Genomic DNA, 26,472 nt, shown 5'->3' on the forward strand with positions numbered 1-26,472 from the left:
GATCGCGAATAAATAAAAAAATTATATTCAAGTGAAAGAACGAGGAGAAGCTTTTTAATTGTAAGCTTCGAAGCTTTAAATCTAAGGCATCTTAGTCTAACGGCATTAAATTAGCGTTAAAATTTCTTTACGAAACTTTTCGATGATGGTATGATACAAATTTCGATAATGATACAAAAATTGACTCCTTTTTACTTTTATATTTTACTTGGTCGGTAAATAAATGTCGGTAAATGAAAAATCATATCTGCGAAGCTTTAAATTTAAGCTTTGACGTTGCGTATAAACCGCAACGGTATTAAATTAGCGTTAAAATTGCTTCGGGTTTACGAAACTTTTCGATGATGGATACAAAAATTGACTTCTTTTTACTTTTATACTTGGTCGGTAAATAAATGTCGGTAAATAAAACATCATATCTGCGAAGATTCTTAAATCTAAGCTTTAACGTTCCGTACAAACCGCAACGGCATTAAATTAGCGTTAAAATTTCTTCGGGGAAAGATCTAGTTATTTTTTTGTCACTAGCGTCATTATTCGATATGGAAGATTTCCTTTCCGTATTTCTGGAATATACGAAAAAAATTTAATTTGACGCCGTATCGTGTATCGAATTCGCCAAATCCTAAAATAGTTTTTATTCATTTATGACGTACGATCCAGTAGTTGACGTATACTTGTTTCCGTGAGTTGAAGTTTATATCGACTATGTAACTGAATTGTACGTCATAAATAAATAGAAAGTATTTCAATATATCTAGTAGTTAAAATGATATATGATACTATGATTGGATTTTCCCCATATAATTTGAGAATATGAAAAGGAAATGTCAGTGTTACAATTGTGAATGACTTTGGTTTTTTTTTTTTTTATGAAAAAAGATATTACTAGAAATATTTTGGATGAATTAATTGCATCAAATGTAATTTATGTATGTAGAATTTACGATAAAATTTTAATCCAATTATTCCTTCGTCGTATCTGATTTTCGTAAAGAAGTGTTCTTAATAAATTGGAAATTGTCCAACTAGTTTGTAATTCTAAGTCGTGACTCATCTGCGGAAATTGTCGGCTAAAAATTCTGAACAAGTTTGCTAAATGATATGATGGATGATAGATAATAAAAAGTATAATATCGGAGAATGATAAAACTCAAAAGCTGATGCTCACCTTCAATTTTCTAATAACATTAATCATAGATTCATTTACCGGAATCGAATTTTTATCAGAAATCAAAAAAAAAATAAAACGATAACTGAGACAGATTTTCTAAATCACTCTCCGTATAATTTTCTGGCTCGTAAATTAGCAATTACAAAATATTTTATATTTCTAGACATCTTTTATTTATAATCATTATGCTTTTCACTAATATAGAACAAAATATTTATTTATTTTAATATTAAAACGTTTTTTTTTTTTGTAAAAAAACGAGAAAGAAAAAGAATATTTTCTAAAAAAAAAAACTTTAATTGAACATAACCTACATCTTATTCATTGATGTATTATCACGATATATTGATATTTTCATATCAAAAAATATAAATATATTTTCATATATTTATATGAATATTTCATTTTCAATCTTCCATTTGAAAAAAAAATAAGATATAAAAGGAAAGGAAAAATTAATCACATCACATTACATAATTTAAATATTACCCATTGAAGATCAATATGTATATCATAACGATATTCTTTCTTTCGTAATTAAAATCAAATACCTTTTATTTCCAATCGTAGAGAGAGTTTAAAGAAGAAAAGAAATTAGAATTGAAGGAGGATCGCGGATGCCAAATCGAGCATTGCCATTAAGAAAATGGTTGATTCGGGTTAAATGGGAAAGGCTGCCCGTGCTTGCAAGCTTACCGACAGGCTCACGCACTCACACGAGCATCGACCGAGTTTAATATAGACGCGCGTTCGTGCCGCGTTCTCTTCTTGCATACCGAAAGTGGACCTCGACGACGAAACCATCACGACTGTTGCTCAGTTCGCTACGGTGAATACGTTTATTTTTCTCTTGTCGATTCCGTCAAGCCAGACGGTACGTCGGCACGAGATTAAAACGGTGGTGGATGGCTCGGTTCAACGTTATTCTAGCGATCAAAATTCAACGACTGAAAGAAAAATTTTTTTTTCGTCATTTCGACTCGTGTCTTACGCGATTCGTATAACTGCGTTTATAGAGGTTAGATTTATTCTTTTCGCGCATTTTTGTAATTTGAGAGTATTTCATTTTGAATATTTAATACATATTTTATACAATTCGTTCGTTTTATGTAATTTTTCAAAATTATTGGAATACATATAGAGGTTAGATTATAGTTTTAGATATTTTATAAGGATTGATTTGAAATTAGGTTAGGTGTTTGAATTTTGTAGAGTATTGAATTTTTGATTTATTAATAAAGCATCATGAAAAATAAACGACATGTGAATAAATAAAAAATAATTGCATTGTTAAGAATGCATGTTGAAATGTACAAAAAGCTTTTAGTGAAATTATTTACTTCAAAAATTTATTTAAATAATATGTATATAAAACTATATACATATTAGCAATGGAATCAGAAACAGTATATGATACGTTATCAGAAACAGGATTCAAAGTAATATAATTATAGTAGTAATATAAAGTAATAAATTGAAAGCAAGTTTTCATACATCGAATTTCATTATGATTTTTAAATAATAGTAATCAACTATAATAATAATTTGGTTGTACATATATATATATATATATATATATATATATATATTGATTGTAAAAATATTATGTGCTTACTTTCAATATTATTTATGATAGAAACCTATTCTTTTGAGTTGTTTTTAAAGAAAAAAAGAAATATATATCATTTAATTATTGAATAATTAACTAAAGTACCATGTGTACGTTCAGTATCTATTTTGAAGGATTTCAGTGAATGTAACATACGTTTATAGAATTGTCTATGCAAACAATTTTGAGGAGTGGGGGATTCTTAATATATTTCGGTATATCAAGAGTCGCATATGCTTCAGAAGATGGATGTTAATTTAGGAAGACTTTGGTATCTTGTTATCTCTAATGATGGAATATCCCATTCCTAAATTGGATTTCCAAGTATGTGTATAAAGTTAGTTCCATGTTATCTAATTTGATCTTATGTTCTAGTCTATATTGACTTAGGGATTTTTAAAAATGTATTTACAATTAGTTTTTTTTTTTATGAAAAACTTTTATTTCATTCTTGATGCTTTAATCCATGTTTAAATTTATTAATCATTAAATTTATGGTTTAATATTATTATTTCAGTCAATGAAAGAAAAATCAAGAATAGCGAGTTGAGAAAATGGTCGCATAAATCCATAAATGCAAACTGATATTCAATAATAAATGTCGTAAAATTTTTGTCTATCGAAATTAATTTTAAATGGCTAATACGATTCGCAAATAGGAGTTTATCAGAATAAAAAATTTTTTTTGCAAAAATTATAAATTAAAAAAAATATATAAAAATAAAATGACATATAAGATATACAAAGGTAATACACAACAAATTATATTAAATATTTGCTTCTTTTTCTCTTGCGTCTTGTATCTTTGGAGGTTAGAAAAGTATTTGCATCTTGTAGGTGAACTTGTTATTTCACATGTACATGTTACTACCACTGCGATGTGATAAAAGAATATTATGAGTTTTAACAGGAATTTCAATGACACACTTTGAAAGTCTATGCTAAGAACATTTGGAATACTAATTGCCGGCTTGAATGAAAATTCCATAGCTACGTGTACCAACGCGGCCACCTATTTCCGTAATTGCAATGACTGTACTGCCACGGATCCAGCTTGTAAATCGTTGTGATAACACGTATACACTGTGCATATAACATGTACGGCGAACAGAAATGTCCTACGTTCACTTCGAGGAAAACATTTTTGTATTTCCTGCTTCCTTGTCTTCTTCTTCATTTTATTTATTCAAATTTTCTTAATCATATTTGCGGATAATCTTCATGAATATGTGATAGCTAATATACGATAGCATTGTAAATTATTATTTAACGCTTAGTTCCAGGGAATGTGAAACATACATTGATAAAATATTGAAGTTATAATTTAACACAAATATAATGTTATTATAAATATTATTATTCAAATTATTCATATTTTAATAAGATTTTTGTCTGGAATATATAAATACTTTTTTAAACAGTGCTTATAAAAATTCGCAAATATATTCTGAAATTTTTTTGAGGTTATAACCTAACCTAACTTAACTTAATTTCTATTTTCTACTATACTTGTGTAATATTTTTTCTGTAATATTCTAAATTCTAAATCCTAATTTTTGATTATGAATTCTTGAAAAATGTTAATGATTCAAATTTTTTTAAATGACAGTGTATTTGTTACGAATATCTTGGCGCCACATTTCCGTGAGTTGACGACGACGCCGCTCCGGATCACCGGTAGGCCGTTGTGATAACTCTCGTGTCAGGCAGCCAACGATTATATAGGCAAAAAAAAGTATTCTTACAGTAAGACATATAACAGCACCGTTTCGCCGACAACACCCATTCAACGTGAACTGAAAACCAAGCAAACTGTGCCATTATTTCTCTTTCAATTGCGACGTTTAACGATGTCGACCCTTTTTCCACACGTATTACTCATTATTCAGAAAACTCTTAATAATTATTAAGTGAAGAATACGTCGAGAAGAATAATGGACAAAAAAGGAAACAATTAACTTTTTCGATAAACTTTGTGAAAGAATAATTTTTAAAATTACCGTTAATTTCGATACATATACGTCGATCTATTATAGTGGTATATAACTTCCTATTGTTATCGATGCAATAAATAGATTTGATATAATAAAAGAACAAAGCAACGAATCTAACATCACAAGAGATTTTAAATCATATCATTGATGCAATATTGCAATCGGTTGATATCATATATCTGGAAAATTATTATCATTTCCGGATTGATTATCTCATAATGTTTACATCATAGTATTTTCTTTTTATTAGTTGTTGTATCTGCATTTAACTTATTAACGATTTATGTCTTTAGGATGTTCAAAAAAAATTACACATTAAGAAAAACCAACAACATAACAAGATATCAAACATAAAATATCATTGCAACATCTGGAGTGATAACAAATGATAATTGCATCAATGTAAACACAAACTAGTTAGTTTTTTATGATGCGAAAATGGTTGCTTTATTATCGACTTTCAAACAAATGTTCAAAGATCAATCGAAACATTAATTTTTAACAAAAATGATCGTAGACTCAACAATAGAATAGAAAAAAATATGAATCGCAGAAATTTCCAAAGACAATGTATAAACATTGAAATCACTTGGTCATTTCGTGACGCATTATCTCGATCAAAAATGCGAGACTCGCCACGCGAACGCGATCTTCTCGAATCGTCGTTTCGATTTCCTTCACACCCCGCCGCATTCATTTGGCGCTGCTGTAAACGTACACACGATGCGAGCAACGAATCGCAGACAGAGGAGCGATTATGGTAGCCGGTAGCTCGCCAGCTGCCCAGCTGGCTATCAATGACGTACGAAAGAGGCTTTGACGCACGGTAGCCAGCCGGAAGGAGAGAAAGAACCGGACACTGAGAAAAAGATGTAAGCAGTTTGTCGAACGAGAAGGTGTGCGTAGAACTGGCAAAAACGGAAATTCCAAGAGGAGAAGGCACGGAGATAGAAAGATGATGAAAAGAGGTGGCGCTGTTGAAGAAAATAGAGAAACTGTCAAAACAAGCGTTAGAGGTTAGAAAATTGATGTATAATCAGTATATATTATCAATTTGTGTTTGATTATAAAGAAAGAAGATGAAATTTGACTTATTGGAGAATCTTAGTTATTTTACGTTTTTTATATGGATTTTTAGACGTTCGATTTCTAGAAATTAAATATTATCGTGTGTGAAATTTCACTCCGTACAAATTTCATTTTTAACGTGATTTTTTTTTTTAACGATAATTTTTAAGGATTAACCTATATAAATTTGAACTTTGCAAAACAATAATACGAAGAAGAGTTGCGGTAAAAGCAGTGAAACAGCTATAATAACGGTAATTTCACACAAAATTGCATGCTGCATACATTATCGTTCCGGTAAAATAAAAAGATAAAAACACAAAAATTGTAGAATTAGATAGAAGTGCAGAGGAACGAAGAAAAATATATGAGGGAAACACAACAAGATGAAATTGAGACGAGGGTATTGAAGTGGAGGAAAGAGATAACGAGTCAAAGAAAGAAACAAAAGGAGAGCAAGATACGAAAAACGGTGGCATTGAACTTGACACAACGACGAAGTACCGTGGTCTTTGCAGGAGAAGAAGAGGACCGGTGCTACCGGGATTCGAAAAGAGGAGGGGGGGGGGGGGGAGATGAGGGCGACCGGTCGAAAAGCAGGTTTCGGTGGCCTGTTCGTATAAACTCAAAGGTAAAGTGGGAGGCCCCCGACGGACATGAAGAGAGATCGAGGAACGAGATGCGATAAATCCTTCTTCATCTGTTCGTTCCGCTTTTCTGTCCTTTTTCGGATCCCTTCGACCTTGTCGTGATCGCAGATACAAGATCGACGGTTGAAATTGTAGTAGCAATGATTCCGTTTCCGGACATTGTGAAATTCCAACATGTAAACATCGTTTGTATCATTTTCTTTTTCCCGCCTTTTTTTCTTCCCTGTTTTTTAATCTGTATAAAATTTATGTTAAATCATCAATACGATATTTTGATATATCCGTTTTCAAACTTTTCATTATATTACAGGACTAGGAATAAAATTGTTTTATTTTGAAACAAATGATCGTGAAACGCAATTTTACATCTGAACTATGCTCATCCCACTTCTGTGTGCATAACGGTGTAAGATATAATGACTTCTTGTTGCGGAATGTATCCGGTAATGACATTTTATCGTTTATCAATAATAATGTTAAGAAAATATTTACCTTTGTCTGTGAAAATCTTTAATTATTTATACACTTGCGCAGATCGAAATATTATTTTTCTTTTTTTTTTTATTACAGACAATAGCGTCGTATTTATCGAAACAGCTATAGCTCGATATTTGTAGAGCTTTGATACTTTTCTCGGTCTCCTTCCTAACTCTGCAATCGCTGTTATATATCCTGTCGAAGATAATCAAGTTTCCGGATATTTCACCGACGGTATATCCACTTTGTGGATACGATAAAAAAAATGACCGCGCGATAACGACCGCATCATCAAGCTATTCAAATATTTATCATTCATTAGAAGGAAAAAAAGATGAGTGAGAACACGATTGAAATGTGACGAGGGATTCCGTGGAATCTCGCGCGAAAATAATCCCCGGTATGAACGGAACAGTGTGTATATAGAAGGTAATTGATGGACCTTGCTTGGATCGAGAAAAAAGAAGTTCGCGAGATACGTAGACCGAGGCGATTGCTTACGATCACGCGGCACATCGTGCTCGATTCGTTCGTGGCGCACGCACACGTGAGAGGAGCGGACGTTACTTGCACGACGTGTAAACGCTATATAGAGAAAAACATGGTTGCGCGAGCACGTCTGCACTTTCCTGTGACTGTGCACACCAGCCCAGTCGAGCAAGACAGGCCGATGTGCAAAGGCGAGAGTTGTATGGTGTGTGTTGGTGGAAACAGATAGGTCAGCTTGGCGCCACCAGGCCGAGAGGCAAGCCGAGTGAAGGCCGGTCGGTTGCATGCTCTTGTTGCCTGGCTTTACTGTTCTTCGATATCCAACCATCGCTACCAACCGAACCACGCGCATTGTCATTGTCAGAGAAATCATGCATCGTGCGGATCGCTTCCCCCTTCGAACATCGATCGAGAAACCGTTTGCTCGTTCGAGTGAACGTGTTCGTTTTTTTTTTCTCTCTCTTTTTTTTTTCTTTTTATCATTTTATCACGCGTGCAGGGATTTTTATTGGAATGCATAGGAAGTACCGTTTACTACTGAAAAGAAACATTTTTTTTTAAAAAATCATGAATTTAGGTTTCTCGAATATCATACGCTACAAGAGATTTGTCTTGAATATTCAAAATAAGTGAATAGAGATGGGATTCTATTGTACAAATGATGTAATTATTTTCAATTATGAAGTCATGCGAGAGGTTGCATCTCGTCGTTTCATTAGACCTTCAGTTGTCCTCTGTTATCGCATAATCGAATTTGTATGCGTGTCCATGTTGACAAATAGCAATGTTAGGAACAAAAATGCGTGTGAAAATAGAACATTCCTCTCGAATACTGATCAAATTCTTCGGTATTTTTTTTCCAGCAGTGAACAACAGATATCGTTGATATTGTTTTTCGTTTTCTTTCATGAATGATGGAAAGCATTTGATAAGAGAATTAATTTTTAAATGTACGATTGAAAATACGTGTTTTATTTCTTTTGACAAGTAGAATGAGCATTATAAAATTATTTAATGAATTTATAAAAGATGTTGATGCGATATCGATAAAGTATTGAATGGATTATAACGCGGAAATGAGAAATAGTGGTAATAAAGATGATTTATCTGGAAAAAAATCAGGAATGATATACGGCAAAGAGAAAAAAGATGATAGTTATCGCGTAATTTCGAATTTAATTCTTCAATCTTTTTTTTTCGAAGCAATTATGTTGCGCTATATAATGTTATGAAATTGAACGATTACAAATTGATTAAGTAATCAGATAAAGAACACTCGAATCGATACATGGGTTCCTGATCTTCGATCGATATCTTTTATTTCATCGTTATCATAGTCATTTGATGTAATCCATTGTATAAAACGAGTGTAATCGCGTTCTTAGAATTGCATATACAGAGAAAATGAATCAAATGATTTTATGGAAAATGTTGGTTCACTCGTTAAAAATTCTTTATCAAACGTGACTTAAACCATGTGATAGTGAGTCAATTTTCGCTTATCTTTATGTTACGATTGCGTTCGCTATATAGTTGCCAAGTTGCTACAGAACTTTGTGCTTCAATCCTCTTGAAGATCGAAATTGAAGGTCATTTAACGAGTCGTAAAACCATGAAAATGAACTTTATCATATCCTAAGGATAAAAGTTTCCTCGATATGCTGAAGAAATGGGAAAAATCGATGAATTTGATTTATCCGTCAAGTGGCAATGTTGGAGTTTTTGAAAAAAATATGATGCAATAAAAATGCTTACCGCGTGAATATATTCAGTTTGATAAGTTTAATTAAATAAATCCCATGGAGATTACTCTTGATTGATAGCTGAGCTTGGTACTAAATCCTAGCTTGATAAATATAATTTGATAGATAAAATCATTAGATTAATAGAATAATTAGTGTCGAGTTATCAGTGTCTTTGAAATTTTAATTAAATCAATCTATAATTGTTTAAAACATTTTTTATATTTTGTTCGATTTTAATTATTCGCTCTTTTTCGTAAAAAATTTATTTTATAAAGAATCTAATCAATTTCAAAATTGAAATTTATCAAAAATTTTAGAACTTTAACCTCGAAATACTGTAACAATAAAATAGAGATACATTCAATTCGTTCTTCAATTCGTTCCTTTTTCGCTTCATTTTACGCATCAATCCAATATAATCGTATATATTCCTTTTAAAATTTTCGCGCCACTCGATTCTTCAAATCTCACGATATATATTTCGAAAGAATAGAACGAACGCATCACTCGCTTCATAACCTCAAAACATGTTATTGGATTCAAACATCCGGACGAAAGTTCACCGATAAATTAGAAAATTAGAAAATCGTTAACGTTCTATTATTTCATGTTAGCAAGCGACGAAGAAGATAAACGTTGCGCAGTCAAGCTGCTGTTTCTCGAGGAAGTCAAGCAATCAAACCGAGCAACCGTGGCTGGTAGAACAGATAGGTCAGCTTGGCGCCACAGCGCCGAGTCGCAGCGAATGAAGGCCGCTTGGTCGCATGCTCGTGTTCGCTACTTTACTGTTTCTCGCCACTCAACACCGGCAGCACCATAATGCGACTGGTACTGTCACCATTAGCGGTAACGGGTAAACGCTTGGATTCCACGCGATCAAACGAGCGATACAACCGATCGTATTGGAAATTCGTGAAATTCCTTCTTCGTTTGAAAGCAATGCGATTTTAGTTAGACATAGGTGATACACCTTATGTAAGTATTTTTGGCAACTACTTCGAAATGATTATAGCTATATAGTGAATTTGATCGATTAATTTTCATCAAATATCGAGGCAAGTGTTTTTATTTTTTGATATATAAAGTATATACGACACATACATGTTAATATATCCGTGAAACATCTGTAATGGATCGATTTTAATCAAAATAAATACAAAATTGGAATACAAAAATATCTATCGATGCTGATTTATTAAGTTACAAGCAATTTTAGGTTAGATTAAACGAGATAGTGATGGCATGAAAAAGATGAGAATTAATTTTATTGTTGATACATATAAAAAATTCTATTCGACGATACGAATATATTAACATTTTGCACATTTATATGTCAAAATACAAACAATTTTATAAATATAAGTTAATGACTTCCTCTATTTATATTCTCGCCGCCGTATAAATTAAACTCGAAGCAAGCACCCTGATTTTCCTTAAAGAAAATATTAAATATAATATTCGATCGTGATCAGATATACATATTTCGCACGTTGTATAAGAGCATTGTTGTTATATCGCGCGCCTATACTGCTTATTCCAATTATCAGCTATTATCGAAATTACGATCGCCCCATTTATTTTTATTAAGATCGACGAGGTAGAACGATATACGATCAACGGATCGTTGAATACGGGCGAAGACCGGCTGCAAAATATCCATACCTGCGGGGCCTGGGAAACGGCGTGTACCATTAATTGTAACTAACACGCGTCCCCATCATTAACGATGGTTAGCGATCAGTTATATGGGTTATACCGTTTAATGCATACCCGTGCTTCAATGTGCGATGTGCAAATCGTTCGCTCGCACCGTGATTGATGGAATATAGGCCAATGGAAGATATGTTTTATTATTTTTCTTTTTTTCTTTATTTAATCAATCATTTATGAGGATATATACAAAGTTGACAAACATGGGAGAAGTTTATCAATGGTTTATCAATGGTTTGAAAATATATATAAAGATGAGATTTTTAAAATTCGAAATTTGTTGCATTTTTGTGAATATTCTCTTTGAATAAATTTCGATTTCTAGAACTTTTTCAAACGTTGGAGAGAAAAAGTGTTGATCCAATGTAAAAGATGTAAAATACAAATCGTTAAATCAGAGAATTATGACACGAAATTTGATTACCCATCTGTTCTGTTACATGCTATTTTGGATCATTTCCAAAACTATTACCAGAGACGGTCACTAGTTATGGCATGATAATTAGATAGAGTAATCGATGTTTATTTTGATTCGCCTAGAATCGTGAAGTGCATCGAACAGAAAACAACTTTGGATTGTGCAACCAATTTATCCAGCTTGTGCTTCGCGATAATTTACATTAATTAAATATTTAACTTATTTGTAGTTTGTCCAATGATCGAGTCGATAAGAACACCATCTATTAAAGCAATCTAATCGTCCAGTTTTTAGTTTGACGAATGAAGAGATTAAATCATGCGTTCAATTCGAAACACCAATTACAATTATTTATGTTTGTCTTGCTGTGTTTTTTTATAATTATATTATATTAGTAACAAGATAGGAAATTAAATTTAACCGTATAACTTTTCCATATTATTAATTATTACAGATATTTGCAACATGCAATACTGCATGTTATAAATTAATCTACTATATCATAAATTTAAATATTATTATATAATAACGAATATACGTTGAATCATACATTGGCATCGAATTTTAATAATTTAGTTATAAAAATTGAACAAAAAAAAAAAGAAGATCGAGCCTTTGGAAAATCCCCTTTCTCAAGATTTCAAATACCAAGATTAAAAAAAAAAAAAAAAGAAAAAAGAAAGAAAGAAAGAGAAACGATTAAGAAAGGATTATATTAATTGATTTTCAAACTCGTCCATCAAAATTTTTCCTTTATCGTTGACGTATATTTTATCGTTGACGTATTGTGGTTTAAAATACAAAAGGATGGAATAACCCCGACGTGAATCGGTACACCGGTGGACGAAGCCACGACGGGGACCCGTGGAAAAACACGGCCACCGGTAAAATTCCTACGGTTGCTGGTTTGTTCCCACTGCAAAAAGTCCCATGCTAATTCAACGTTGAACGCTCGAGAAACTCGGCACGGATGAGTAAACGCGTCTCATAATCCTTCGCAACGTCGAACGCAGCTTTGGATATCTCGATTGCAAAAAGGCGAAGGGCGGGGGGAGGAGGAGGGGCGGGCGGGGGGGGGTCACGTGACACGAGATAATAAACCTTTCCGTAGTAGTGCCCCTTTGTATCGGCCCATGGGAGGAAACTAACCGCGCTCAACTTATTCCTAACCGTTCGTTTTTATCTTTTAAGTCGTGGGAACAGTTTGCGACACCTCTCGTTTAGAGGTTAGGTTTCTTTGTTTTCGATCTTCTCTCGATCGTCGGAAGCGAAAATTTTTATTTCTTTTTTTTTTTTTTTCTCTCTCCTTAATTAAAAATCATTGTTAATATTTTTGTTTATGTTTACGTGTACATTATATATATATGTATATATATATATTTTAGCATTTATTTGTATTTATAACGAGATCTTCATTAATTATTGATAAGGAAACAAAATGAAATGACACGGAAGATGAATTAACGGATGAATAATTATGATATGCAAAAAAGGCACACGTGCGGTTATTGTTTCTTTTTTTTTTTACTTTTTTTTTCATTTTCGCGATTCCTTTTTGGACATGGCGTATTCGCGTTTTGTAACGCGTGTTGAATAAAAAATAATCGTTTAAATAAACTATCGGATGCAAAATAATAATTGAAGCACAAAAGAATAGCACAAGGAATAACACTTAACCCGTATATGCGATTTCCTGCCACTGATTACAATTGTCGCGGGGAATAAGGATTGACAATAGAATTCCAGGAGACAATAGACATTATCATTTAATTTAACGACGTTTCTAGACTTATTAATACGCCACATGACGAAGAAATGGGTTTTGCTCGCGGATAATCGTTGCAAATATTAATTTATTGTAAATTAATTTATCGTATTATTTATCATTAATCTTATTAATCGATTTATGCATAAAAATTATTGACTAATAATATTCGAACGAAATTTCGTTCTTTTTTTTTTTTTTTTTTCATACGCAACTAAAATATAAATTAAAAATTATTATCCTTTATTTCGTTATCATCACTGTATACATTATATTCGTATATTTCTGTTCTGTTTTAAATATATATATATATATATATTTCTGATGCATTGATTAATGACACTGCATCCTTTCGATGCAGCGTTAATTCAAACTGGTGCGAAATCAAGATGATTTCAGCGAATGTTTGCGGTTTAATATACCTCGGGGAGGAATAAAGATCGGGAACAGTTTGCTCAGTCCAACCCCTTTTCTTTCGAGTTATTGCGTGAAACGTTTTCATCAACCTGGCCTGGGCTGGCTCTTTCGTGAAAATGAAGAGTTACGATCCGAGCGTAGCGTTAAGGAAATGGTATATCTTCCTCGATCACGCAGGGATCAAGGATATATCTCCGTGTTCACGTTATTATCGTCGTTGTCAGAATTCTGGAAAGACGATGTGCATTTATAAAAATTGTGCGTGTTTCCTTTTCTTTCTTTTTTTTTTTTTCCAACGATAAATTAAAATTTATTCTCGAAATTACTTTCAAAAAAACTTAATTTCAATTTTTCAACGCACATTTTTTAATTTTGAAAAATTGTCCTCGACGCGTTATGGATAGTTCTAGTTATCCATAAATATTTAATTAGATTTAATGATTTTTTTTTTTTTTTTTTACATTCAATATTGTTCATTATCGTTTCCTGCAGCATCGTAAAAAGAAAAATTTTCAAGGAATTTACGACCCAATTTAATATCTCTTAACTCACTGTCTAATACGTATATACGTTTCAGTTAATTATTACACGGTACAAAATGAAAAATCTTAATTTGTTAATTGTATTTTCGCGCGAGTAAGTTGGAAATACGTGTGTGGGTTTGAATATTATTACTTGTAAAAAAAAAAAAAAATCTGAAGTCCTCCTCTTATGGGTCGTAAAAGTGTCGCGCGTAATTTCAAACATTCTTTTGACAAACGTAGTATCGATCGCACACATTATGCGACACACATGACACGAATATTAAATCGTGCGCGAAACAATTATTCATCGATTTTTTTTTTTTTTTCCAACGAGCTTTCGATAGAGGATCCATGAAATTATTCATCCCGAACGAATTCTCGTGTTAAACTGACGAACGTCGATAACGCGGGGGATCGTATTAATCGACCAAGCCCAAGTTTTGTTCGCGCTGTTGTCAATTTTCCCAATTGCCGATCGATAGCGACATGTAACCACAGCACGATTTATTTACAAAGTCTTCTTCCGTCTTCTTAACGTCTTTAAAAAAAAGTTGTGAAAGCTTAACTTCTTCGCGCAACACCGACGTACTCATTCTGTCAACGGGTGGATCTTTTTCCTTCATAACCTAAAAATTTATAGTGGCCAAGGAGAGATGGTCATTTTGCGTTTCTTGTTTCACGGTAAAAGACGCATAAAAAATGCGCCACGCTTCTCTATTAGTCTTTGTCAAGATAAATTGAACATTACGTTTTCATCTCGAATTAATGAAGAAGCCTTTTCGCAAATTTATCATTTCAAATTTGTCCAAAGTGTAATAAATGTGAGAAAATATGATTCGTATATCATCCATTTGAATTATTCAAATTGATAAAAAAAATATCCCCTTTGCCGAACTACCAATAATTTAATTGAACAATCCATTTAATTTGTATATATAAATAAAATTTTAAATTTTTATCACATCGTCGAAATAATAAAATAAAATGGGAGAAAAATATTCGTTCTGATTGAATTTTATTCAAATCGATGATAGAAGAAAAAATATCTTCGTTGTCGGGACCAGTAAGATTTTCGCGAAATTTTTCTAAACGTGGAATACGTGGGATACGTGGTGTGTTGTATCTGCGGTGTATTCTTCGATTTTGTTTTATGGTGCATAAAATAACGTCGTAAAATTTATGATGCCTTTATACCGGTTGAGCGCGAAGAGGAACAATCGTTGGCTGTTGCAGCCAAACGTCTCGTTTTCCTTCCACCTTATTTTACGCGTTTTAAACGTATGGAAATTGATAAAAAAAAATATATATATATATATCGATAAAAATATAGCGGATTGAATCAAATTCGAAGGAAATTTGTCGAATTGTTTTCCTGCAAATTTCTATTGTAATTGGAGAATTCTCTCTTTTTTTTTTGTCCACGGCCAACGTGGACAACGAACAAAACGTTTCGAAAAGTTGAGTCAGTCGGTCGTGGAACGAATATAAATTTGATCGGCGACGCCATGCCGTCTCGGAATTTCCGGCATTGCTACTTGCACCGTGTATGGTGCAATTTATATTCCATCTTCGTTGTACGTTCGACAGTGTTTAACGAGGTCATAACGCGGCAAATGTTCGTTCCAATCTGTGATTCTAAGTTCTAATATTGGGGGTAATTAAAATTAAAAGGAATCGATATCGATTCAATATAAAATATCGATTCGATTTGAATTAATTAAATAAATATATGTGGTCGTAAATATATACGTCTCGTAGATAAAGTTGCGAAAGGTTAATCGTATAATATTAATCCCGATTGGGATTGAAGATAAAGTATTAAAAAAAAAAAAAAGAAAAAAAAGAAAAAGAAATTCTCCGCCAGTTTTATATTTATGAATCGGTTTTGCGAAAGGCTATTACCTCTTATTACGTCTTTTTGATTTCTTAACGCGTAATAGCGGTTTTGAATGAACGAGTTGAACAAGCTGAGATAATGTTATTGGTTATCAAAAGGTGAAACGTTTACAGTGTTGAATCTTCTTGTTTCTAGCGGGAGAAGTTGTTTTAGAAAGTTTTGATCACGGTGTCGGTTGTTCATTAAATCAGTTACGTAATTGAATTACATTAGGAGAGTATCTCCTAAATGAAATAAGGTATCGAGATATACCTGTAATGTTCATCGCATACGTGAGAGTTGTTCGATGAACCAGGTTTCAAATTTTTAAACTCACTTTCGACTGTTTTTCTTTCTTTTTTTTTTTCTTTTTTTAAGTTTCACTTTTCGTTTCTATTGCTATAAACAGAAAAACCACGAGTGACTTGTCAACGTAACTATTTATTTATTACTTCTAATTTTTTTTTCTTCGTTTTCAATTAATGAATTTCATATCAAAATGTTGTAACGAATTATATATATATATATATTTACGAATAATAATTTAATTATTTTATTTACATTTTAATTTAAGTTAAAAATTATATTACAGTTTTCGAAATTAATTATACATAAGATTTAATAATTAATTCAATGAGTGAAAGTTTTATTGGAGGAGATTAAATTTAACAAAGATGAATATAATTTAGTTATTAAGATCATTCTAGCAAGTTGGAGAGGAAAAGTTATATAAAGATGACGCAGTGATAACAATTTGCCTGTCAAGTAGGCCTGCACTTGCGGAGCATCGAAGAACCGAGGATGACGGCGGAGACGGCAGCTCCTTGTGTGCAGGGGATGCAAGGGGTGCAGACCGCTATGGCCGGCCAGGGGGCGTTGCAACAGGTGCAAGATGGAAAATCCACCGGTGGTGGTTACTATTCCTCCACTTCCGCCGTCTACGATCCGGAATACGCCCGCATGGAGGCATGGCTCGACGAACATCCCGACTTCGTCAACGATTACTTTCTCAGGTTTGTGTCATTCTCGTGTTGTGCTCTTCTTTCTATCCCGTTAATTAAATAAGATATTATTATTATTATCGGCTCGATAAATTAATTTTAATTTGAATTTGCAGCGTTGATCGAAGACAATGCTCGATCGAAGAAGAAAAGGAAGCTTCTCTTTCTCGTTATCTCTGTCTTTCCTTTAGAAAATATTATTGAAATTTATTCGATTTGTTTTGTTGAAACAGTCAGAGCGAGTAATTTATGCGAGGCGAGGAGATTCGATTTAATTTATCCGGATTGGAAATTAACTCGATCGTTATCGCGGGAGATCAAGATGAAATGTTATAGTAAGTCATAATTAATATGATAAGTAATGATTAGTGGGATACATTTTATCTGGAATTTAAATCTGGATGGTAAGTGATGGCCGGGAAAACACGTTTTTAAATTCTTTGCGTTCACCTCTTGTTCCGTGTGTGTTTACCTGTTTGCTTTTCAAATTTTTCAACAGATCCATCATAGATTTTGCAATACTTGTCCGTCTCTATTTTTCTGTTGACAAGTCGGATTATTCAACGATCGATAGATCATAAATCAGTCAGTGTTAAGGAAATTACAATGCAAATTCTTGGAATACGAGTAAATCAACAATACTGTGATTTGCAATATTAATGTGATTACATTAAATTGGTGAAAAAAAAAATAAATAAATAAATAATGAATTAAAACACAGCGTTTATTGTGTATTTATGTGTTGCAAGCAGGTAATTGAGATTAACAAAAATTTTGGCAATAAAAGATATATCTTATTATTTTTACTTTATCTTTCGAATTTCTTTATCTGTGATTGTTGTTACAGTGAAAAAAAGGATTGGTAACAGTTTTATTTTTCTACTTTTAACACTTCCAATTCCTCTTAAGATAATTTGCTTAATTGTAATTCTAGTTAGTTAGTTAGTTATTTCTAATGAAATTTGTAATCCTATATCATTTAATTTCTTAGTATCTATCGATTGTTCTCCGAAGACAATATATAATTCCTTCTCACTGCTCTATTCCATGGATATACTCGTTTAAAAAGATATCAAGGGCATGAATGGAAGGTATAAAAGTCACCACGAATTCAATTCGACGCTTTCAAACGATACAAGTTTGGCAGACGTAATTCAATAGTCTTTCATATAACAATATTATATTTCATCCAAACTTTTTCTCCCGTTAAATGTATCGTAAACAGAAGGTAAAAGGTAAACGGTGAAAAAGGATGGAAAAAGGAGTTTTCTTCCAAAAGTGTCGTTGGCAAGAAATTTCAAAATTGAGAGATCCAAATTTGTAAAAATTTGTATAAATTTTAAATCCGCTTGTATTTCTCTTTATTTCTCAAAAGAACAATCGAATTTATTAATTATTTAAAATAATAATATTGCACAATGTCACATTTCTCCATAAATTCAGAATTTTGCATCTTATTAAATTCTAAAAATTTCCAAATTTTTTTAAACTCGCCAATATTTCACGCATATTTTTCTTTACTTCAAAAAAAAAACAATCGAATTTATAAATTATTTAAAATAATAACACTGCCTATAATATCATATTCTCCATAAATTCAGAATTTTGCATCTTACAATTCCAAAAATTTCCAAATATTTTAAATTCACTCATGTTTCATGCATATTTTTCTCTACTTCAAAAGAAAAAAAATTAAATTTCTTTTCATTTGAATTAAAATTTTTTTCTTTCTTTGCAATTTTAAAAATTGCAGATAAATTTTAGCTTTACGTGTATTTCTCTTTACTTCCAAAAAAAAAAAAAAAAAAATTTAAATCACAATCCTTCCCATAGAAAAATGATTATATGAATTTTCAAATTTTAGGCCCACTCATGTTCTCTCTTGCGTCTATCTCTGTCGTACAAACAAAATACTAGAAAAAAAAAAAAACTGAAACAACAACAATAACAATAACAATGCATTTCAGGAAAGTGACGAGACAGACGGTAGACATGTGGTTGGTCTCACACGCGACGCCAACGTCCTCGTCGAGCAGCTGCGTCGAATTGTCGAGCCCGACCCATGCAGGTGGCGCGTCGTCCTCTGGCCGTGGTGGATCAGGCGGATCAGGTGCCACCACTCCTGTACGAAAAATCTCGGCACACGAGTTCGAGCGCGGCGGTTTGCTAAAGCCGATCGTGAACACGATCGACGGGACGCCCACGTTCCTCAGCGTTTCGCCCGGGGATTCAGGACAGCCTGGAGGTCAGCAGGTTGGCTCCGGAAACGCGGGCAGGCCCCAGAGACGGTCCAGACACGAGTTGAGGCATCTCGACGAGAAAGATCTCATATTCGAATTGGTACGGGTTGAAATTATAATCGTGGAGAAGTGAAAGAAGGAATAGATCGTTTACTTGGTCGATTAAGTATGGAGGAAAGATATGAATATGGATTAGAATTGGGATAAAAAAATATCATGGATCTTTTTCAGAACTTTTATTAATGAAAATTGGATTATGCGTTGGCTGGTAACACGAGATAGTATTATTTTTGAAAGAAAATTAACAGATAGTGTTAAATGAAACAATCAAATATGCAAATTGTGTTTTCTGGATCTTTTCTTGTAATTATAATTAATATCGTGATAATATCCTTATAATTTAAAATCTTTGAGAAATTTTAATTACATCGCTTACATTAGTCAAGTTATCTCGTATTTCTGTCAATTTTCTCGTATCATTATCGAATACTTTAAATTTTCCTTGAGATACTAAGATTATAATTATATAAGAATAACTTAATCTTTTAATTATTTCTTAAAAATCATAATATAAATGAATTAAAATATATCTCATCTTGATAAGCAAAAGCCTAGAATTTCTATTACAGTCATACGAAACATAAAGTGTCAATAAAACAAGAGGAAGATATAATAAAATTGCCATGAGAAAATATTTTATTATTATATTTATTATTATACACAATCGTTCACATAAATATTTCTATCCTATTTTATATTCGTAACTTTTTTCTCTATATACATATTTATATTTATTATTTATATGCTTATTTACCATATTTATTTAAAAAAAAAAAAAAAAAGTAGCACCTATGTGCTAAAATTTTTGTATAAAGAAAACTTTTTCGATTCGAGAATATTTTGTTTCTGATCACCTTGAATTTTGTAGGTGAAGGATATCTGTAATGAATTGGATGTGAGATCATTGTGCCACAAAATCCTGCAAAACGTGAGTACCTTGTTACACGCGGATCGTGGTTCCTTGTTCCTGGTGCAGGGAGAGAGAGGCGGTGGCTGCATGCCGTCCTCGCAAAATCACGACTCCACGTCGAACAATCCAAACGATAATGGGAATCCAGGAAGAACGGAGCAACGTGGATACTCGAGGAGCAGATGTCTAGTCTCTAAGTTGTTCGACGTGTGTTCGAGATCGACGCTACTTGAAATGGAAAAAAAAGATGAGATCAAAATTCCCTGGGGCACAGGAATCGTCGGATACGTTGCCGAAAGCGGGGAACCTGTTAACATACCAGATGCTTACAAGGCAAGAATTTTATTTATCTGTGAAAATATCCGTAACACAAATATTCTTTGTTAAACATTACACGATGGTATTTTTTTTAGAACACATTTTTCTATTCATGTCAAATAAATTTATGGATATTATCTTGGAAAGATTTTCTTGAGGTTGTAAGGTTGTAAAAATTTAAAATTCTAGATAATAATGTTATATGTTATGGAAACGGATGATTATTATTCCAATTAAAATTGTTACACTTCAAATCTAATTCTTAATAGAGAACTTGTTATTAAGTGTGTTTAAACTTGCTGTAAACTTTGTGAAGTATTTTATATAGTATTATGTATATATATATATATATATATAAATTATACATGTTATTATTATTAAATTATAATTATTTTTTTTTTAAATAAATTCTCTAAAACATTATCTATTATGACATATGATACATTAAATGTCATACAAGATTTCATCAAATGTTGTGTGTTCTTAGGATTCAAGGTTCAATCGCGAAATTGATGCATTGACGGGATACAGAACCAGAGCTCTTTTGTGCATGCCAATAAAGGATTGCAACGGAGACGTTATCGGCGTTGCACAAGTAATCAACAAACTCGGTGGTGAAAGTCAATTTACTGCGCAAGACGAAAAAGTTTTTGCTGGATATTTACAATTCTGTGGTATTGGATTAAGGAATGCGCAGCTATATGAAAAGAGTCAATTAGAGGTTAAAAGAAATCAGGTCAGTAAATAAATATACATATAAATTCTGTAAAATTACTTACATTCTCCTAATTATTGATATTTTCATTTCTCTTCTTCATTATGTCATTTCATTTGTCAAATAATTTTTAATTTTACACGTTTCTTTCTTTCTTTTTTTTTTTTTTTTTTTTCTTACATTCCAGGTTCTTTTAGACCTAGCTAGGATGATTTTCGAAGAGCAGAGCACAATAGAGCATATGGTATTCAGGATTTTGACCCATACGCAATCCTTGATACAGTGTCAACGAGTACAGGTAATAATCATTTTACACGACTCATTCGTAATGAGATAAATGGAAACAAAAAAAGCTTTGATATAAGCCTAATATTTTGTACAGGTTCTCCTCGTGCATAAGGCATCGAAGGGCAGTTTCTCACGAGTGTTTGATTTCGAGGCGAATGACCTCACCGGCGAGGATTCAGATTCTCGCACTAGGTGAATGAAGTTTGTAATTACGTTCTCATTTCTCTTCACTCAATTACCAGCAATAATTCAATTTCCTCGGAAACCTTATATGTATTCGGTTTTGTTCATGCAGTCCATTCGAGAGCAGATTCCCTATAAATGTCGGCATCACCGGTTACGTTGCTACAACTGGAGAGGTAAATGTTCCGATTAATCGATCGGAATAATATATTTAATACTACATTTGATACGATGGACGATTTGTAATTAGAGTTATTTTAATCAAATTTTCTTAGACCGTGAATATACCGAACGCCTACGAAGATCCAAGATTTGATCCTTCCGTAGATGATGGCACTGGTTTTAGACATCGTACTATTCTCTGCATGCCTATCAAGAATTCCTCGGGTCAGATTATTGGTGTTATTCAACTGATCAACAAGTTCGACGATCTTGCTTTTACAAAGAATGATGAGAACTTTGTCGAGGCGTTTGCTATTTTCTGCGGCATGGGAATTCACAATACACATATGTAAATATGTAAAAAAAAAGAAATTAATATCGATTAAATTAATATAATAATTAATATTAATCGTTTGGAATGAATGAATTTTCTAATGTTAATTTTGTTTTATTTATCAGGTATGAAAAAGCTGTGATAGCAATGGCCAAACAAAGCGTTACTTTAGAAGTGCTTAGTTATCATGCTTCCGCATCATTGGAGGATGCACAAAGATTAAGAGTAAGTTCGATTTTTAAATTATTAAAAATATTCAAGAGAGGACAAAATTTTCAATTTATAAGATTGATTATATTTGATTAAACATTTAATTCAATCAAATTTCAGGGTTTAAGAGTGCCTTCTGCTGCGCATTTTCAATTACACGATTTCAAGTTCGATGACATTTATATGGAAGACGACCAAACATTAACAGCGTGTCTTCGAATGTTTTTAGATCTTGATTTCGTCGAACGTTTTCATATTGATTACGATGTCCTTTGTCGTTGGCTTCTTAGTGTAAAAAAGAATTACCGAAATGTCACATATCATAATTGGCGTCATGCGTTCAATGTTGCGCAAATGATGTTTGCCATTTTAACTGTAAGAAAATTTAACGAATTAAATATATTACGTTTATATTGTATAAAATTAATTTATTTTATATTAAAAATAAACAATAAATTTATTATCGTTCAGGCCACGCAATGGTGGAAAATTTTTGGAGAAATTGAATGTCTTGCATTGATTATTGCCTGTTTGTGTCATGATCTGGATCATCGTGGTACGAACAATTCTTTTCAAATCAAGTAAGTGTGTAGTTTAGAAAAAAATGTATGTAGCTAAAATATTTTCCATTGTGACACAAATTTCATTAATAAGAGGGGAATAATTTAATATTTTTTTTTTTTTTTTTTTTTTTTTTAAGAGCATCTTCGCCATTAGCACAACTTTATTCAACGTCAACGATGGAACATCATCATTTTGATCAGTGTCTCATGATACTGAGTAGTCAAGGAAATCAAATTTTATCAAATTTATCTCCAGAAGAATATTCTCGTGTGGTAAAAGTTCTTGAAGAAGCAATCCTTTCTACTGACCTAGCAGTTTATTTCCGAAAGAGGGGTGCTTTCCTTAATCTAGCTCAAGGTGGTGGCTACAATTGGGCTTACAGTGATCATCGAGAACTTTTGAGGGGAATGTTGATGACCGTGTGTGATTTGGCGGCGATAACTAAACCTTGGGAAGTTGAGAAGAGAGTGGCGGAATTAGTTAGCAGTGAATTTTTTGAACAAGGAGATATCGAAAGGCGGACTCTCAATATTACTCCTATTGTATGTATTGATGTATTAAACTTTAATAATTCAATCGTAACATAGCTCGGCATATATTGATGACAGCCTAACATGTATGTGAAAATTAGCATCATTACTCGTGTGATATTGTAGGACATTATGAACAGGGAGAAGGAGGACCAACTGCCAATGATGCAAGTTGGCTTCATCGATTCGATTTGCCTTCCTATTTACGAGGTAAAACTAGCTTTCTACTCTATCGACAATTGTAAAATACCGTTTGAGCCCTATATAAAATATCATATGATGTTCTGATATTCAAAAATTTTTTTTTCATCAACATGTAAAAAATATTTCGTTTAAAACTAAAACAAATGTTTTTTAAATATAAGATAAATTTTTCTAAACAGGCATTCGCATTATTATCGGATAAATTGGAACCGTTGGTGGAAGGTGTTAGAAAGAATAAACAACATTGGCTTGAGATCGCGGAATCCAGATGTAAATCAGACAATTGTACGAATCACGACAGGACACTATCTGATACCGAAGAAACTTGCGAACAGGCGGATCAGTAGTTGTTATTTCAATGGAGAAGTGAAAATATGAAAATGGAGACAATTGTACATGGATAAATATTCGTTTTTAACGAGGAACAAACAAAACACGATATCAAAAGAGAGCAGCAGGTAATGACCATTGTCACATATTTGAAAAGATTTGCATCTTCGTCTCGATACTAGATATTATATAATTAATACACTGTGAGTTCATTTATTAGTTATATATTAATCAATATATTAATTATATAAAAAGTGATGAGAAACATTCTTCACATGGATGATTCATAATATTGTAATTGCAAAGAAAATAATTTTTCAAAGTAGTAATTTTGAAAAAATTATTTATTAGATTGAGGGGTTATTGATGTAAGTCTCGATCGTTTGCGAATGCTATTTATATATAACATTATTGTTTAAATTAAACGCGAATAATTTGTTCCGCTATTCGAATATTAAAAAAAAAAAACAACATTGTTTTTAGCGAGATTATCATGTACGTTTTATATGCTGTTCGTCGATGAAATAAGAAAAATCAATCAAGGAGGCTGAAGATGATTAATTTAAGATGATTGTGCTTCGTCCTCTCTTTGGTAATAAAACAGATCAACCCCGAGATGCTACTCTTGTACCTGATCGTATTGTACGTATACTTACTATGGCAGATCTTTGATGTCCAGAGAGGGCGAAGAAGAAGGACGATGATAGAATATGCGAAATCCGAAGGAATTGCGACGAAAATTGATTTTCTTTTCTTTGTGAAATTTCCATTATGAATTGAAGACCTGTGGCCAATCACATTTTATGTTTTCAAATATAAATATTAACGTTGATAATGAATATATTGTAATGGCTATATACTTGTTGCGGATGATAATTGGATAACGATCCATTGAAATGAAGGATAAAATGACGGTGCTATTGATGTAGATATAATAATATTGTTCACTTTTGTTAAATTTAGAATATCGTACGTATACGTATCAAAAATGTATTACCGAATTAAAGAATGTTTTTTTTTTTTTTTTTTTTTTTTTTTGCAGTATTTTAAGCTATAAGATTTGTTTTTTTGTGCTTATTTTTGTTAATAAGAAATATCGATAATTATATAATAATGATTTCATAAATTTATAAGAAACGAAATTGTAAATGTAACTGAAGAAATAATTGCTTGTTATCGAGATGTTTTGAATCTCGTTTATCGACAAAATTACTACAGGTCTTCAATTAACGAGACGGATAATTCCTCAATAATTACGTAGATATAAGAACTCTCAGCTCTTGTCTTGGAATCGCGTTTACAGGGAATTGTCTCCGATTTATGGACTCGTCCGACCAAGAATCGAGTCTTGCGTGTAATTATATAATGTATTCGTAAACCAAAGTGTACGTTTATACATCAAGATCAATTGTGATCTTTATTATTCGATATGGCAATGATTTTAAATGCTGTTGTGCGTGCTAATTATTATAATTAGTGGTTAGATGTGACGGGGAATAAATTTTTTCGTCGCTTATCTTGCTTATCTTGAATGTTTTTTAATATCGTTTAGACTCAAATAATCGTTTTCCTCTTCGCACAAAGCTTCGATGAGAAGAGCATTTAGAATTTAAAAGATATTTAAGGAAAATGATGATAACGTATCTTGTTACTTTTAAATACAGATGAATTTTTAAAATCATTATTGAATACAGGACATATCACTGTGATTTAACATAACCAAATATTGTGACTTAATACACACATAATATGTAACAGTGATTCATAAATTGTGCAAAAACGTACATTAAAGATCAAAATATTTGAATGCAAAAAGTATAAGTATTTAGATCGCTCAAAATCAATTTCTATAAATTTTACTTGATTTCACAAATTGTATATTTTACTCCCAAAGTTAACATATCTGCTCTGGAAATAAAAATATAGCTTTGCGAAGACGAAAGCATTTCAGGATTCGTTCGCGTGTGATCGTTACTTATAATGATAGTCCGTATTTTATATATGTTCCTTTCATTGTTAAAAAGAAGTGTCCTTTTTTTTAAAATCGTTAAAAACAAATTGTCGATTTTATTGCGTGACGCTATAAGAGAAGCAAAATGGTGTAAGAATTGTGTGATAAAAAAAATGTTTATTGCGTGTGATTGTTACATTGTGAGTGAATGTTACGCCGATAAAAGCGATGCGATGTACAGTTTTCGTGTAAATTATTGATACGTCAAAATCGAGTTGTTTAGCGTGTATGTTTATGACATGGTTTAACATATAGTATGAGAGTCATATATTATACTGAACAACATCTAATATATTAAAACAAGACTAAATTATGTGATATATCTATAATTTGTTTTTAATTATTTAATTTCCCCATTTTATAATTCTTCAAAATTAAATTTAATGCACAATATCATTATATATTATACTATGCAAATTATAATCCCATATATATCTCATATATATAATCTTTTTTTACATTAAACGTCGAGATACACTATGATTTTAAAAAAGAA

General features: G+C 32.1%; 1 protein-coding gene and 1 long non-coding RNA gene across 8 annotated transcripts in view; both read left to right on the top strand.

Moving 5' to 3' along the window:
• Positions 1 to 24,966, top strand: part of LOC100863053 (dual 3',5'-cyclic-AMP and -GMP phosphodiesterase 11) — a 38,021-nt gene extending 13,055 nt beyond the window's left edge. For 2 of the 7 annotated variants that reach the window (XR_015294961.1, XR_015294963.1), the window contains 14 exons: positions 16,683 to 16,929; positions 18,885 to 19,257; positions 20,086 to 20,460; positions 20,933 to 21,181; positions 21,348 to 21,458; positions 21,543 to 21,640; positions 21,744 to 21,807; positions 21,907 to 22,142; positions 22,253 to 22,352; positions 22,458 to 22,918; positions 23,038 to 23,443; positions 23,558 to 23,641; positions 23,815 to 24,093; positions 24,449 to 24,966. Coding sequence is in view for 3 of the 7 variants with exons in the window: in XM_012485225.3 (XP_012340679.3) it covers positions 16,683 to 16,929; positions 18,885 to 19,257; positions 20,086 to 20,460; positions 20,933 to 21,181; positions 21,348 to 21,458; positions 21,543 to 21,640; positions 21,744 to 21,807; positions 21,907 to 22,142; positions 22,253 to 22,352; positions 22,458 to 22,712; positions 22,809 to 22,918; positions 23,038 to 23,443; positions 23,558 to 23,641; positions 23,815 to 23,982 (2,876 nt within the window). In the remaining 4 variants the exon portion in view is untranslated. Of the gene's footprint in view, positions 1 to 10,042; positions 10,182 to 16,682; positions 16,930 to 17,235; positions 17,253 to 18,884; positions 19,258 to 20,085; positions 20,461 to 20,932; positions 21,182 to 21,347; positions 21,459 to 21,542; positions 21,641 to 21,743; positions 21,808 to 21,906; positions 22,143 to 22,252; positions 22,353 to 22,457; positions 22,919 to 23,037; positions 23,444 to 23,557; positions 23,642 to 23,814 lie in introns of those variants that run through there. The other 5 variants (XR_015294962.1, XR_015294964.1, XM_031915887.2 and 2 more) reach the window with 4 other exon arrangements.
• On the top strand, positions 5,523 to 8,302 carry LOC147656174 (uncharacterized). The gene is made up of 5 exons (XR_015294967.1): positions 5,523 to 5,793; positions 6,061 to 6,099; positions 6,177 to 6,671; positions 6,806 to 6,938; positions 7,066 to 8,302. It is a non-coding gene; the product is annotated as an uncharacterized LOC147656174 (long non-coding RNA).
• Positions 24,967 to 26,472: the final 1,506 nt, after the last annotated feature.

The sequence above is a fragment of the Apis florea genome, unplaced genomic scaffold, assembly GCF_048593485.1.
Source record: "Apis florea isolate Af1SG1 unplaced genomic scaffold, ASM4859348v1 contig_3802_pilon, whole genome shotgun sequence".
Classification (NCBI taxonomy): domain Eukaryota; kingdom Metazoa; phylum Arthropoda; class Insecta; order Hymenoptera; family Apidae; genus Apis; species Apis florea.